Source organism: Drosophila obscura, unplaced genomic scaffold (assembly GCF_018151105.1).
Source record: "Drosophila obscura isolate BZ-5 IFL unplaced genomic scaffold, ASM1815110v1 contig_150, whole genome shotgun sequence".
In the NCBI taxonomy this organism is placed as follows: Eukaryota; Metazoa; Arthropoda; class Insecta; order Diptera; family Drosophilidae; genus Drosophila; species Drosophila obscura.
The window spans coordinates 11,721,826-11,736,190 of record NW_024542736.1 but is presented as its reverse complement, the minus strand read 5'-3'; the positions used below and the strand labels follow the sequence as shown (position 1 = coordinate 11,736,190).

Sequence of the window (14,365 nt, the reverse complement as noted above, 5' to 3'; positions counted from 1 at the left end):
TTAGTACTGGCATCGTTAGTACCGTAGTTCGTTGAGTTGCTAACTAATATTAAAGTAATTGTTGAATTTCAATTTCCAATATCAAAAGTATACATATGTGTATAGACAATGAGCAGAGCCAGAGTCAGAGCCGTAGCCCTTGAGCGCCCACTTTCGCTTACGAAATTCCACTAGAACCTAGATCGTAGATTACTTAAATGACTTCAGTCGAAATTAGGACCGTTTGCAAAAGCGTTTCGTTGCACTAAGTAAGATGTACAAATATTGTAGGTAACTAAATACTAAATACAGCACACGTTTTTTGTGTTTAGAACTGAACTAGATGCACGCAACCGTTGCGAGTTGTACGAAAAAAAATTATGTCTCCAGAGAGCGCAGAGCTCGTGAATCTGTGGTAGATTCTGGCACTGAGAGCTCAGAGCGTCCCTTGGGGTGTGCGCTTCAGGTGAAACTCCACCATGTTGTCGAGGTCGCAGATATACGACTTGGACTTCTTAATATCCGAGTTGAGCACACGCAGATTGGAGGCATAGTCGGGTAGCTTGTTCAAGCTCTCCGTCATCTCCTTGGCCATCTTCTTGGCCATTTGGGCAAAGGTCAGGCGCGCCTTGCACAGACGCTTCAAGGGATTGAAGAGCTCGTGCATTTCCCGAAGCTCGCCATAGTCCAGCACCTGCCACTGGCCGCTCTCCATGTTCCAGGTGAAGAGTATGCGACACTCGTACTGGCGATTGTGGAACATACAGTCTATGCGGCCAGTGCAATGCAGGCAGTTTGTCATCGGAGCGTACGGCTGATCCCGTGCCGAGAACTGAGCCATGAGCAGGCAGCTAACTGTCTGGCTGAGCGGACAGACGCTTATCACCTCGTAGGCCCAGTCGTAGAACACATTGTAGATTTTGTGGTGCTTCTGGCACAGCAAGCTAATCACATAGTACGTGAAGGTCTCCAGATCGAACGAGTGCTGGGTGATGACCACACTGCTGCAGCGCAGCCGCTGATAGGAAGCGTGCGAAATCATTTGCATTTCCGAGTAGCACGAGCCGTGTACTTCCATGGGCAGCGATGTGTGATATCCCGGAGATATGCAGTCATCTAAAGGCAATCTTTTGTGTTATCATTTACATTTAATTTGCTAGTATTTCTTCTTACCCTCCTCGCTGGTGATGACCGAGGTGGCATCGTCCTCTTCCACATAGCGGCGTCGCAGTTTCTTGGTGCATACCGGCTTCTCCGGCATCACACCGCCCTGCACAGGCATCTCCACAATGCGGGGCTCATCACGTCGGGGCGACAGAAAGGACAGACCCGCATTGGGCGACATAGAGCCGCCAATCTCAAAGCGCTTGGCCATGGACACCTGCAGCGGAGAGAGTGCTCCCAAGGGTCCCACAGGCTTGTAGCTGAGCATCTGCTGTGTGGCCTGCGAAAGCGGCGGCGACTTCTGGTTGTAGATTTGAGCTGCCACAGCAGCCACAGCAGAGTTGGCTGCGCGGCTGGGCGAGCGCATTAAATTCGAGCTGGATGGCGGCGAGCGAAAGCCCAGATGTGGTGGCGTTTGTGATGGATGGGCCGGATGCGGGGATGAGGATGGCGAGGCGCATGGCGAGTTATGAAAGAAGTGCGCCGTGGGCGAGAAGCGATGAAAACTGCGGGCCGTAGAGCTGCCGGCGGAGGAACTAAAATTGGGAGCCGAGGCACGACCAGCCGAGCGCACTTTAGTGAATGGTATGATATTCTCCACGTTATCCTCGGAAAACTCGTACTTCTTGTCGGCTAGTCGCCGCTTACGAAACGTGGAAATCTTCTCATACTTCTCATTGTCCTCGGAAAACTCATAGGCGTTCGATTTGTCCGTCATGGAGGTGGAACTGGGCGTACTCTAAACGGTGGGGAGGGGAGCAACAAAACTGTCAGATAAGCTTACATTAAATAAAATATGGCCATAGCAATTACCTGCACGTCTATGGTGGTGATGCCGTTGCGATAGGACTTGGTAACTATCCGCTGATTGCGTTTGCGTGATTGTCCCGCCTCTCCGCTGACTGGGCTCTGTTTGGCCACGGGCAACGTGGTGTCCGGCAGCGTCATGCTGGACCCCATCGTGGCGCTACAGTTGGGGGTGAAGACGAGCTTCTCATAGGATCGTGGCGAGCAGCAAATGCTGTTGGTCTGCACCTCATTGTTATTATTATTATTATTATTACTATTGTTGGACTGGCCCGTGCGCTGGGTCTGCTCCGTTTCGATATCACTAAAGTCTGCTATGATGCGTGCCACAACACTCTGCTCATTGCCCGACTCAGCCTCCGAGCCTGAGCCTGGAAAGGCTACAGAGCCGCGATCATCCTCGCTGGCCCCCAAGGTGCGCGGCAGCAGGAAGCACTGAGACTGTGACAGTGGCAGTGACTGCTGGGGATAGGGCAGGACGAGGCTTTGCTGATTTAAGTAGCTGCTGGTGGACACGGCCGGCGTGTCAACATCAATGCGGAGCATATGCATAAATCCATTCGAAATGATCAGAATGCGCTCGGGGCAAAGCAGATTGATTTTTGGCTGGAATCCGGGATCCGTTTCAGTCGAGGAATACTTAGTATGCACAGTCAAATGGCAATTCAGGCAGTGCGCGTTGTAGAAGGAATCTGCAGAGGAAGTTGTGTACAATTTATTGGGGAACTCTATTCAATGACTGATTGATTGATTGCACATACATGGACCGTCATCGTTAAGTTTTTTGCACTCCAAACAACCAAGCTTAGGAACTTTAACATATGTGATATAGCTATCTTCGCTCTCCTCCGTGGCAGCGCCATGCACAACCAAGATTTGTTTCCCAGCATTCTTCCACTGCGTCATGCTGACAGTCTTAATGTTGTCCACCACATGATCATCAAAGAGGCGACGCGTAAAGAAGTAACGCAGCTTTTTGAACGGCTGAAAGATCCAAAAGTAGAGACTGCAAAAAAAGGGAGAATTCAGTTATTTCAGCTCAATGTGGATATTGAACAGCTGGGCCGGCGACACTCACGTGTACTTGTAGCCCATGTTGAAGGAGTAGTGATTGAGCGAGGAGCTGTCGTTACAGACGACCCGATGGCTGAGCATGTACTGGCCGCAGGCAGTCAATCCCATGAATATGTGTCTGCAAGTATTTGGGCTGCTGAAACGAGCGACGAACAATAATGATGTGCACTGCTTACCCCTCCATGACATTGCTGGCTATTACGTCCTTGAGATACAATTTTAATCTATTTGGCACCCGGTCGTATGGAAGTTGTTGCTTTTGGCCAGCACGTGATGTGCCCGAGAAGAATCCAGAGCGCTGCGGATGTCGAAAATTTGGTTAGAAGACAAATCGGTGGGTGTTCGGTGGGTGGTGCACTCCTCACCTCCCTGTCATACAGCATTTGCGCCAGGTTTCGCGTTCGCGTGTTGAGCGATGGCGAGGGTGTCGGCTCCTCTGAAGTCTCGTCCGAGCTGTCCACTGTGGACATATCATCGTCATCCGAAGATACACCGGACAATGACTCGACATAATTTTGATAATCAGTCTCCATTGCCTCCCCAAACTCTAAAAATCAGACTTAATTTATTCTTCCTTCCCCGTCTAGCACTGCGACACCGACACAAAAACGGCACCGTTCTGGGCCCGTGCTGCGAAAACTGTCAGCCCACCAGGCCCTAGCGCCTCACAAAACAAGGAAAGTCACGACTCTGGCACATATCGTCATTCGATGTCTTCTCTTCGTTCCGTTTTATAATTGAAAAAATTGCAAAAATAATTCACAAAGTTTGTTGTGCTGCGAACCAGCGTGACCGTGACGATAACGATGAAAAATACCATCCGGCCAAAAAATTAATACCATTTCGGTTTCGAGAAATACCATTTAAATAACATAAAGTATTTAAAATACCATAAGCGGTCACGCTGATACGAACACAATACTATCGATTGTTGTACGTTTAGGTCCAGTTAAGGACCTTACCAATCCTTATCAGGAGCTATAGTTATAGAAGGACTTCTATATCTATCTCATCTCATCTCTTCCTAGGATTGCAATTTAATTATTTATATAAATTCAATGTATAAATTTATATCGATACTATCGTTTCGGCAACGAAACGATCCAGCCCTAGTGAAAGATCCGTTATGATATGTGTGTGTGTGTGTGTGGGGACGCGCGCGCCAAATCGACTTAAACTCACAGTTCGAACTAAACTAACAACGTATAGCAACTAAAGTTAACCTAGTTGGTAACTATCTAGTACAAGTAGTTACCTTATCTGTAGTTAAGTGGAGCAACAGCTGGAGCCCAAAGGAAATGGACGTGGATGGACTGCATCTGGATTAGATTGGTAAGAATTGGTGAGGATCCAGGCAAGCAGCAGCAGCCACGAAATAGTTTCTCTCTCTCTCCGACTGCAGTTTACTTCCGTAACAAGGAGATCATCATTTATCCGGACGATAACTGGATTTCGACTTCCAATTCATTTCCGGCAGAAATGCCAAAAATGCTGCATTTCCTTATTTAGGTTATCGATAGCTTTATTTTTAATAAACTGGTTCCGATTGCAAGCGAAAATTGAGCGGCAGAATTCAAATTTGAGTTTCAAACCGTGATACGAATTCGGTGTTAAGTCTTTTGAATTATTATATCTATTTTAATACACTCTTGTAACGAATTTCCAGGGCTATTTGCTGATTCTACTAAATCTTATAAAGAGTGCTTGTTTTATAGAATCCAAGCCCACTGCTGACCCAAAATCGAAATATTCTAGAAGCTGACAACGTGACTGAATGTTCATTGACCCCATCGTGAATGGGGGTCAACATGTTTGCGGAAGCCGCTCGAGGTGGAGGTGCAGCCATGCCGGGTTCAGTGCGCCGTGCAAAGACTGGACAAAGTGCAGCACAAACAACTGGAAAACTTAATAAATTCATATAAATTCGGCATAAAAATGTCGAGCATGCCAGAAAACGAACTGCAGGTCTCAGCGGATTTTGGCAATAACCAAAGCTGATCGGCCGCGCACAGGAAACTTGATGCGGTGGCAGCGGCCATTGAACGGCTCTGAGCTTATAAGAGCTGGATGACCACTTCTCAGGTTTTAGTTCTAAGCGATACGTTCTTTGATTTGTGGCCGGTGTGGTGTTGGATGTGTTCATTCCCTTCCTTAATGGCGAAATATCACAATAAACTGATCATTCACGTCGTGGTCTAACCGCAAGGACTGTGTGTCGTTTCGGATACAGTTAATACAGTTTTGTCGCAATGTCCTGAATTTATATCGAGTTATCTAAGGAAATAGTAGCCGTGATTTTACACCTATATCCTTTACATATCACAGTTGCTGTTTCTTTTAGATAGCTCTTTTGTAAGCAGCCTAGATCGAGGGCGAATCGAGTGCGGTTGCGGATTGGTCGTGTTGTTCGCGTGTATAAAGTTTGCCTTTGGTTTCAATTTATGGGATGCACCAAGCCCAGTCTTGTCACATTTCGAGCATCACTGGGCTTTGTTTATCTCATAAGAGCGAAATTTAATCAACTGTTTTGGGCACTCAAACTACGAGGCAGATGTGGCAGGAGGAAGCTGCAATGGAAGCTGCTGATCTTGTTTACTAATATCTTTTCTGTTTTAGATCTGCAACGCTAGAGCTTAATTGGATACCAAGTGTAGGCTTAATTTATTATTTTGATTAGTTCGAACAGGCAGGGACCACCACAAATGATAGACTTAGGGGACTACTACAGATTACAGCGTTAAAATGCAAGAGGAATATATATGTATAGACAAAATAAAAGAGTGGACGCCTAGGACAGCATCTTGCGGATCATGTAGTTGAGGATGCCGCCGTTCCTATAATATGTGATGTCAACCTCGGTATCGAAGCGCAGAACGGTCTCAAACACAGTGCCGTCAGCCTAAGAGAGTGGGGAAAATGAATTATATAACAATATATAGAAGGGAGCGTCCCACGGCTTGTGACTTACCTCCACCTGGACCTTCTGGCCAGGCTTCAAGCCGCTCTCGGGCAGAGAAATGTTGTAGAGCTCGCGGCCCGTCAAGTTAAGAGTCTCGGCGCTTTGGCCAGGCAAGAACTGCAGGGGAATAATGCCCATGCCCACCAAATTGGAGCGATGGATGCGCTCGTACGACTCCGCAATGACAGCCTTTACGCCCAGCAGGAACGGACCCTTGGCGGCCCAGTCGCGCGAGCTGCCACTGCCATAGTCCTTGCCCACGACCAGCACCAGAGGTGTGCCTTCCTCGCGGTAACGCTCGGCGGCATCGAAGATGTCCAGCTCCTCCTCGCTGGGGATGTGCAAGGTGCGTGGACCGGTCTTGGTCAGCAGCTTGTTGACCAGGCGAATGTTGGCGAAGGTTCCGCGCGACATGATGGCATCGTTGCCACGCCGCGAGCCATACGAGTTGAAGTCACGGGGTGTGATGCTGCGCTCGGAGAGGAAACGAGCGGCCGGCGAATTTCTGGCAATGGAGCCGGCCGGCGAGATGTGATCCGTGGTCACAGAGTCGCCCAGGAAGAGCAGACAGCGTGCCTTCTGGATGCTCTGCTGCTTGGGCAGGTCGCGGGTCATGCCCTCGAAGAAGGGTGGCCGCTTGATGTAGGTGGAGTCGGAGCTCCACGAGAATAGTTTGCCCTCGTCCACCTGCAGGTTCTGCCAGTCCTCGGATCCCAGTTCAATCTTGCCTGCAGATAAAACAAGGTTAAATAATTATTGAATAATAATATGTATGTTGTAAGTACTCACTGTAGACCTCCTGGAACATGGCAGGAATGACGTGCTTGTTCTCAACCTCCTGGATTTCAGTGCGTGTTGGCCAGATGTCACGTAGGAAGACGTTCTTGCCATTGGCATCCACGCCCAGCGGCTCCTTTTCGAAGTCAATGTCCACACGGCCAGCAATGGCGTAGGCGATCACCAGCAGGGGACTGGCCAGATAGTTGGCCCTCGTATTGGGATGGATGCGACCCTCAAAGTTGCGGTTGCCCGATAGAACGCCAGCGCAGACGAGGCCGTTCTTCTCAATGGTGTTCACGACATTCTCGTCCAGGGGTCCCGAGTTGCCGATGCAGGTCATGCAGCCATAGCCGACAATGTCGAAGCCGAGCTTCTCCAGATACGGAATGACGCCGGACTCCTTCAGGTAATAGGTGACCACGCCAGAGCCGGGCGACAGCGATGTCTTGACGTAGGGCAAAATGCTGAGACCCTTCTCCACGGCATTCTTGGCCAGCAGACCCGCTCCCAGCATCACCGATGGATTCGAGGTGTTCGTGCACGATGTAATGGCTGCAATGACCACGGAGCCATGCTGCAGCTTGTAGGTCTTGCCATCATCCCACTGGAACTCGGCAAAGGCAGCCTGGGCCTCGGGTGCGATGGCAAAGCCCTTGAATCCAACCTTGGGTTGGAGCATAAATAATTCATTAATAAACTGATACAAGCTGGCAAATAATCCAACTTACTGGGCTGGACAGGCACGACTTGAAGTCCTCCGGCATGTCGGAGACAGAAACGCGATCATGCGGACGCTTGGGGCCGGACACAGATGTAACCACATCCGAAAGATCCAAGGTGATGCTCTGCAACGAAGATTGAAATGTTAATTGATGCAAACAAATTCTGTACTTCTGTTTCTATTCACCTGCGAGAACTTGGGATCTTGGGCCGCATCTGCGTAGTTGCGCAACTGCCCAGTGGCCTTCAGATACTCCCGAATAATGTCGATCTTCTTCTCCGAGCGATCTGTCATTTAAAGGGAAATATAAGCCAAAATTGAATCAACATAAGTATCAAGTATAAGTACGCACTCGTCTGCTTCATGTAGCCCAGGGTATTCTCATCGATGGGGAAGTAGCCAACGGTGGCGCCGTACTCGGGACACATGTTGCTGATGGTCGCGCGATCGGCAATGCTTAGCTCGGCAACGCCGGGGCCGTAGAACTCCACGAATTTGCCCACGACGCCCAGCTGACGCAGATGCTTGGTGATGGTCAGCACCAAGTCGGTGGAGGTGACCAGGGGGCTCAGTTTGCCCACCAGCTTATAGCCAATAACCTCTGGCAGCAGCATGGAGATCGATTGTCCCAGCATCACAGCCTCCGCCTCAATGCCGCCCAACACCCCAGCCGAGCACGCCCAGGCCATTGATCATGGTGGTGTGGGAGTCAGTGCCGACCACGCTGTCGGGATAGAGGATCTTCGAGCCATCCGTGGCATCGTTCTCAAACACAACGCGGGCCAAGTACTCCAAGTTGACTTGATGCACAATGCCAGAGCCGGGTGGCACGATCAGCATGTTGTTGAACGCCTTGGCGCCCCACTTCAAGAAGGTGAAGCGCTCCTTGTTGCGCACAAATTCAAGGGCTTGGTTCTTGCTGAGGGCGTCGGGGACACGGGCAAAGTCCACCTGCACGGAATGATCGATGACCAAGTCGGCAGGGCAGATGGGATTTATTTTCTCGGGATTGCCACCCAGGTCCAGGACAGCGTCACGCATGGCAGCAAAGTCCACCACAGCGGGGACACCAGTGAAGTCCTACAGACATTTAACCAATATAAATGAATATGCTTGGCAGGATTATGGGACCGGAGCTCACCTGTAGAATCACGCGCGCCGGCTTAAAGGACACCTCCACATCATTGGAGCCCTGCTTGAGAGCCGGGGACCAGCCCAAGATGCTCTGGACATCCTTCTCGAGGATGTGGAAGTTGTCGCAGTTGCGCACCGCAGACTCCAGCAGCACACGAATGGAGTAGGGCAGCTGATCTGTAATCGGAAACAGAAACACAAATCCCGACCGTCAATCTCTACTGTACACACACAAAGCTGCGCAGTCATCACACCGCTAACCGCTAATAAAAGGTGCGGTCTGGCGATAGCGTATCGCTGCTATCAGAGGCCGCCACAGGTGGACTTGCTATTACATCGCACTCCAACCGATGTGTGTTACCTCATCCAATCCAGCCACGCGCTGTCTCAGCAAAAACATGCCACTGCTCTGAAGATGTCTCCCAATCATAGGACCCACGACCTCGGATCGGACCACTGATAAGTGGAGGGAATAATACAACAGCTCAAGTGGCACACGATTGCCGTTATCAGCGCTTGCCGGTAACATAGGAAATGGGCTGGGCTGGGCAGGGCAGGGCCAGCCTTGTGCGTTTGTCTGGTTTTGAATAGACGAGCCCCATTATACGCAATTCACCCACTGATAAACTTTCGCTTTTAGCTCGCTCCAAGCTGATATAATGGCTACCAAAGTAGCAGGCACCTCCGAATTGACACCACTTGGACTTGCAAATTAATGTGGTGCGCATCAGCAATCGGGTACTGGATTGGGTGTGTGTGTGTTTGCGTTTGTGTGCAAGGGGTCAAACTTCACATTCAACAGGTATCCGAAGTAGGACACAGAGACAGACAAATGAATGCAGTCTCTACTGTCCCCCCCACAGATCGAGATTTCACTAGTTTTGAGCTAGGCGGAGCACCGCTCTCCACCACGTAAACAGCCACGCCCACGTACACTGTGTAAGGTTAAGCCTCGACCGGATCAAAATCAAACCACTTACCATATTTACTGTCGATGGAGACCAAATCGAAGTACTTGTAGGTGGTGCCGGCCTGGGAGAACGACTTCTCAAACTTAGCAAAGGGATTGGCGCCTGCTGCAGAGGACAAATTATATAAGCATCAGGCAGCCAGGATCTCCTGAGCAATCTTTGCGGCTAGCATCACTTACCAGACATTTTAGTGGAGATAACTTTCACCGACGTTTACTTTCTGATTGGACAAATTTGAAATTTGCCTTCTCCAGCTGATGAGTGCACTGATTTGCAATGTGACCGCGGATTTATCGGCTAAATATATACAGAAATAACCGTATCGTTTTTATAATATACCGTAAATATACTGACGGACACATTGATATTTCTCGATTTTGATGTTCGGTTTAATATTACTAGCTAGTTAGCCCTCTCAACCCTAAAAAAATCATTTTATCTAATTCATCAATTAATTTTGTACAAGATTGGTTAGTTTTCAGAACTCTCTTTAATTGGATTTTTTATATAATAAGGTTCAAACAAAAACGGCCAAAATCTTTTCTGTGTACCGGAATTTTACGTCAGTGTTGCTGGTCAACCAAGATTCGTCTACGCGTATGGACTTTTGTATACCTTATTTCTATTAATTGATGTTAAATGTTTTAAAATTTTGAAAAACCACCACGATTTGAGAGCGAAAATGTCGGTATTTTTTGTGCGCTAAATGGAGTTTGGCGGTCACTTTGAAAAGTACAATATACGTTAATAAATAGATTTGAACTTGATTCAATTATACTTTGTTTCCAAAATAATACGAGTTTTTGCGATTTTGGTGTTTTAGTATTTCCTCGAGTACGGCAACACTATTTTCAGGGTTTATGCTCAATAGTACCCCAGTCACACTGTTTCCATATCTGTTAACACGCGCACGTTGCTTTAAAAAATTTATACAAATTAAAATGAATATTCCAGACAAACCTAAGCAGGTGGCCAATGATAAGCTGCGCGAAATGCAGTGCAAGTTCAATCCGCTCTCGCGCTGCGACGGTTCCGTCATGTATTGCCAGGGTTTGTGCAGCGTGTGCTTGGAGTGTGTGAGCAGCCGGCTAATGGGATTTCTTTACTTTAGGAGCAACAGTTGTTATATCCGCGGTGCTGGGTCCCATCGAGGTGAAGACACAGAATCTGAGCATAGACGGAAGCTATCTGGAGTGCAACTATCGGCCGAAGGCAGGTCTGCCGCAGGTCAAGGAGCGGATACGAGAAGCCGCCGTACGAGACGTGCTGGAACTGGCGCTGCTGTCCGAGGCTTATCCGCGCTCGAAGATGTCTCTGCAGATACAGGAGCTGGAGGATAGAGGCAGTGTAAGGCGATAAATGCTCGATTGCTTACGCGGCCCGAAGCTGATGAATTTATTTGTTTTGCAGATCGATGCTTGTGCCCTGAACTCAGCTTGTCTGGCGATGCTTATCGGTGGCCTGCCCCTGAAATGCAGTTTTGCGGCTGTGCACTGCCTTATCAATGATAAGGGCGAGTATGTGCTGGACCCGGATCAAAGAGAGACGGAGCATCAGCGCGCCAGCTTCACATTCGCCTTCGACTCGCTGGAGGGAAATCTGCTGCTGGTGCAAACAAAAGGATCCTTTAAAATAGCAGAATTCAATGACGTGGAAAGTCTCTGCCGATCGGCCAGTGCGGAGATCTTTCAGTTCTATCGCATCAACATAGCGAATTACCATTACAGAAGGGCTGATGCCAGCGAAGAGGATATGGAAACGTAATTGTAGGCGATTTAAAATTAAGTTCGATTAAAGCTCACTTTATTATGTAAGCCCTAGCCTCGTTCTGCTGTTAAAGCTGCCAATGCTGCTGATTTCCAGGGGAGTTCCTTTCAGGACCTGAGAGTTGGACTCGTCTATTTGGGCCACCACAAAGTCGCCAACATCTATGGCCCTGCGTGCTGCATTTGCCGTGGCGCCCGTGGGCAGATCCATGGCAGGAACAATCACCTTGATGTTGGCATCGTTGCGTCCAAACCAGTGGGCATCTGAGCGCTTGCTCTTACCCTCGATGAGAATAAGCTGCTGCTGGCCCTCAAAATGTTTGTGCAGCTGGGTCGCTCCCTCTCGGAAGGCCTGGACCATGCGCTGCAGTCGCGCTGTCTTCACAGCCACAGGAACATCATCCACGTAGCGCCGATGCGCCGTGGTCTTCTCCCGCATGCTGTAGGCAAACAGATAGGCCACGTTGTATTGCACTCTGTTGATGAGCGAGACGGTGTCCTCGAACTCTGCCTCCGTTTCGCCACAGAAGCCGCAGATAAAGTCACTGGACAGACCCACGGTCGGCAGTATCTCTCGTATGTGGTCCACCAGCTCCAGGTACGCCTCCCGGGTGTAGCCACGCCTCATCCTGGCCAAAACCTCCGTGTTGCCCGACTGTGCTGGCAAATGGAGCTGCTTGCAGACATTGGGATAGTCCCGAATGACACGCAGCACCTCGTCAGAGAAGTCCTTGGGGTGGGGGGAGGTGAAACGTATGCGCATCTCGGGCACAGCCTCGGCCACGCTCTGGAGCAGCTCGGAGAAGGGAATGCCACCCGTTTTGGGCTTGTAAACGGTTTTGAAGCCCGGCACCAGGCTGGGCTGCTCTGAGGCCTCTCCAGCTCCCTTGTCCCTATACGAGTTGACATTCTGTCCCAAGAGAGTCACCTCCTTGACGCCCTCCTCCTGCAGGGCGCGCACCTCATTGACAATGGACGCCAGTGGTCGCGAGCGCTCCCGGCCACGGGTGAAGGGCACAATGCAGTAGGTGCACATGTTGTCGCAGCCGCGCATGATGGAGACAAAGGCCGTGGGCGACTCGGCATTCAGTCGGACTGGCATCACATCCGCGTACGTTTCGTCCAGCGAGAGGAGTACGTTGATGGCGGAATTTCCGTAATGCCGCGACACTGCCAGCAGCCTGGGCAGATCCTTGTAGCTGTCCGGCCCCGCAATGACATCCACGCACTGCTCCTGGTCCAGCAGCTGCTCCTTCAATCGCTCCGCCATGCATCCCAGCAGCGTTAACTGCAGTGGCTGCCGCTTGGTGCCTCGCCTTTGCTTCATGGCACGCAGATGTCGCAAGCGATTCCAGATCTTCTGCTCAGCTCCCTCGCGCACGGCACAGGTGACCAGCATGACTAGATCCGCATCTTCCAGCTCCTGGCAACGCTCATAGCCATGCTGTTTCAGTATGCTCCACACCACCTCCGTGTCGTTGGTGTTCATCTGGCAGCCATACACCTCGAAGTGAACCTTTCGCCCATGACCATGGAAATCGATGGAGTTCAAATACGGAATGCTGCTATCCACTCCCTCAAGTTCCGCCTCTTCGCCCAGTTTCAGCTTGGAGGCGGGTTTCACTGTGAAAAAGTCTTGCAGACCGGGCCCGCGTTGAATTTTCTCCATAAACGTTACACGTGCTGTCGCCGGTTCCGGCTGGATTTCTGCGGCTGCTTTTGCTGCTGTGGCAGGTGCAGGATTGGATGCAGCGCTGGCCGATGCAGAAACATGTCGCACATGACGGTATATCGCCTGGCAGCGCAGTCTCATCGTGAAATTTTCGAAAAATCTTTTTTGTTTTGAAAATTATGCAAGCGCAGGCTAGAGATGTGCAAAAATCGATAGGACAGCGGTTCGTATGTGGGTACCAAATTTATGCGCTAGAGGGCTGACTGGTAGTTCAAAGTTTGGCCGCTGAAATTAACGTTAAATTTGAATGGTGAGGAATATGCTCAGAATATTCAGCTGCAAGAACACACAATACAAACACACCAAGAGAAGGCAGATAAACAGCCACACATTTGAGGGCGAAAGCACCAAGCTCCGCTGAGCAATAAGAAATTAGCAATAGGCCCCCCTCATTATGAGCTTAATGTGGTCAAGTTAATAATGCACAGGTGTAGACAATGCAATTGCACAAGCGACCGTCAACGAGTGCTTCCGAATTTCAGGAAGTGTGCGTGTCTGTGCTCTGCCGACATTTTGTGGTTTTGTGGGTCAATAACTGAATAATTGCATCAGCTCCAAGGCGCACACCTCTCCCAAGATACATAGATACATATATGTTTGTTTGTATGTATGTATGTATCCATTCATGGATCTGCTGAAACGGTGGCTGTATGGGGCCTGGATGGGCGCCTAGCCACATATTTTGTAAACACTTACAAGCAGAAATATTTTAATGAAAATGAAATGAAAATTCCACTTTCGGCCAAAAGAATTTCGTAATTAGAGCGAAAAAATTCGGTAATTAAATTAATGAAGTTTCTGGCTCGAAGGCAGCCACTTCTAGGGCCCCCCAGACTCAGACGCCAGACCCCCAGAGCAAGAGCCACTATTCGGGTGGCAAGGATCCACTAAGTGTGTTCTGGTCTCTGTCCTGTGCCTTCTGCTTGCCGCCTTCGTTCTGTTGGTTAAGCATTTTCTTGTATTTTGTCGGCACTTTTCCGCTAAAGTTATTTTCCCATGAGTTTTCCCTCCTTCTCCAGTCCGTTGCTATAAATCTTAGAGCTGGGTCACGCTGGAGCCGGGGCAAGGATGGAGTTGTGTGTGTGTGTGAAAATGAGAGTTTTCCCAGCTTGTGCATACGCGAAGAAGCTTAAGCTGAGACCAAGTCGGGCAGGACTTTCCGCTGGCTTACGTCTCTCCAGGAACTGTCAATAAATAATAAATAATTCAATTGTACAAATGCGTACCGATACACGTATTTAGTTGTGGCAATTAATCCGACAATTCTGCGCCAAAACA

General features: G+C 49.5%; 4 protein-coding genes across 4 annotated transcripts; 1 reads left to right on the top strand and 3 right to left on the bottom strand.

Annotated features, from left to right (window-relative positions):
* Nucleotides 1–415: 415 nt before the first annotated feature.
* Nucleotides 416–3,825, bottom strand: LOC111066489. Its single transcript, XM_022355161.2, has 7 exons — nt 3,390–3,825; nt 3,201–3,322; nt 3,029–3,142; nt 2,712–2,956; nt 1,957–2,642; nt 1,153–1,882; nt 416–1,095 (listed from the first exon to the last, which is right to left on the bottom strand). Exons 1-7 carry the CDS (start codon nt 3,555–3,557, stop codon nt 416–418), a joined length of 2,745 nt encoding a protein of 914 aa, XP_022210853.2. The 5' UTR covers nt 3,558–3,825.
* Nucleotides 3,826–5,661: 1,836 nt separating this feature from the next.
* Nucleotides 5,662–9,878, bottom strand: LOC111066450 (cytoplasmic aconitate hydratase). Its single transcript, XM_022355086.2, is given in 10 exon segments — nt 5,662–5,923; nt 5,993–6,711; nt 6,773–7,427; nt 7,492–7,608; nt 7,671–7,771; nt 7,837–8,143; nt 8,145–8,564; nt 8,626–8,795; nt 9,599–9,694; nt 9,769–9,878. Coding segments are annotated over 10 exon segments (2,703 nt in total). The 5' UTR covers nt 9,776–9,878; the 3' UTR covers nt 5,662–5,812.
* Nucleotides 9,879–10,468: 590 nt separating this feature from the next.
* Nucleotides 10,469–11,403, top strand: LOC111066473 (exosome complex component RRP46). The gene is made up of 3 exons (XM_022355133.2): nt 10,469–10,639; nt 10,701–10,936; nt 11,000–11,403. Exons 1-3 carry the CDS (start codon nt 10,531–10,533, stop codon nt 11,351–11,353), a joined length of 699 nt encoding a protein of 232 aa, XP_022210825.2. The 5' UTR covers nt 10,469–10,530; the 3' UTR covers nt 11,354–11,403.
* LOC111066472 (CDK5RAP1-like protein) lies at nt 11,366–13,226 on the bottom strand. Its single transcript, XM_022355132.2, has one exon. It carries the CDS (start codon nt 13,166–13,168, stop codon nt 11,396–11,398), a length of 1,773 nt encoding a protein of 590 aa, XP_022210824.2. The 5' UTR covers nt 13,169–13,226; the 3' UTR covers nt 11,366–11,395.
* Nucleotides 13,227–14,365: the final 1,139 nt, after the last annotated feature.

Bases quoted from the DNA above. Each gene is read 5' to 3' on its own strand.
- LOC111066489 (XM_022355161.2), bottom strand. From the start codon at position 3,557: ATGGAGACTGATTATCAAAATTATGTCGAGTCATTGTCCGGTGTATCT. The intron at 3,323-3,389 runs GTGAGGAGTGCA...CGACATCCGCAG, and splicing joins AAATGCTGTATGACAGGGAG to CGCTCTGGATTCTTCTCGGG. The intron at 1,883-1,956 runs GTAATTGCTATG...CCCACCGTTTAG, and splicing joins TCACCACCATAGACGTGCAG to AGTACGCCCAGTTCCACCTC.
- LOC111066473 (XM_022355133.2), top strand. From the start codon at position 10,531: ATGAATATTCCAGACAAACCTAAGCAGGTGGCCAATGATAAGCTGCGC. The intron at 10,640-10,700 runs GTTTGTGCAGCG...TCTTTACTTTAG, and splicing joins TTCCGTCATGTATTGCCAGG to GAGCAACAGTTGTTATATCC. The intron at 10,937-10,999 runs GTAAGGCGATAA...TTTGTTTTGCAG, and splicing joins AGCTGGAGGATAGAGGCAGT to ATCGATGCTTGTGCCCTGAA.
- LOC111066472 (XM_022355132.2), bottom strand. From the start codon at position 13,168: ATGAGACTGCGCTGCCAGGCGATATACCGTCATGTGCGACATGTTTCT.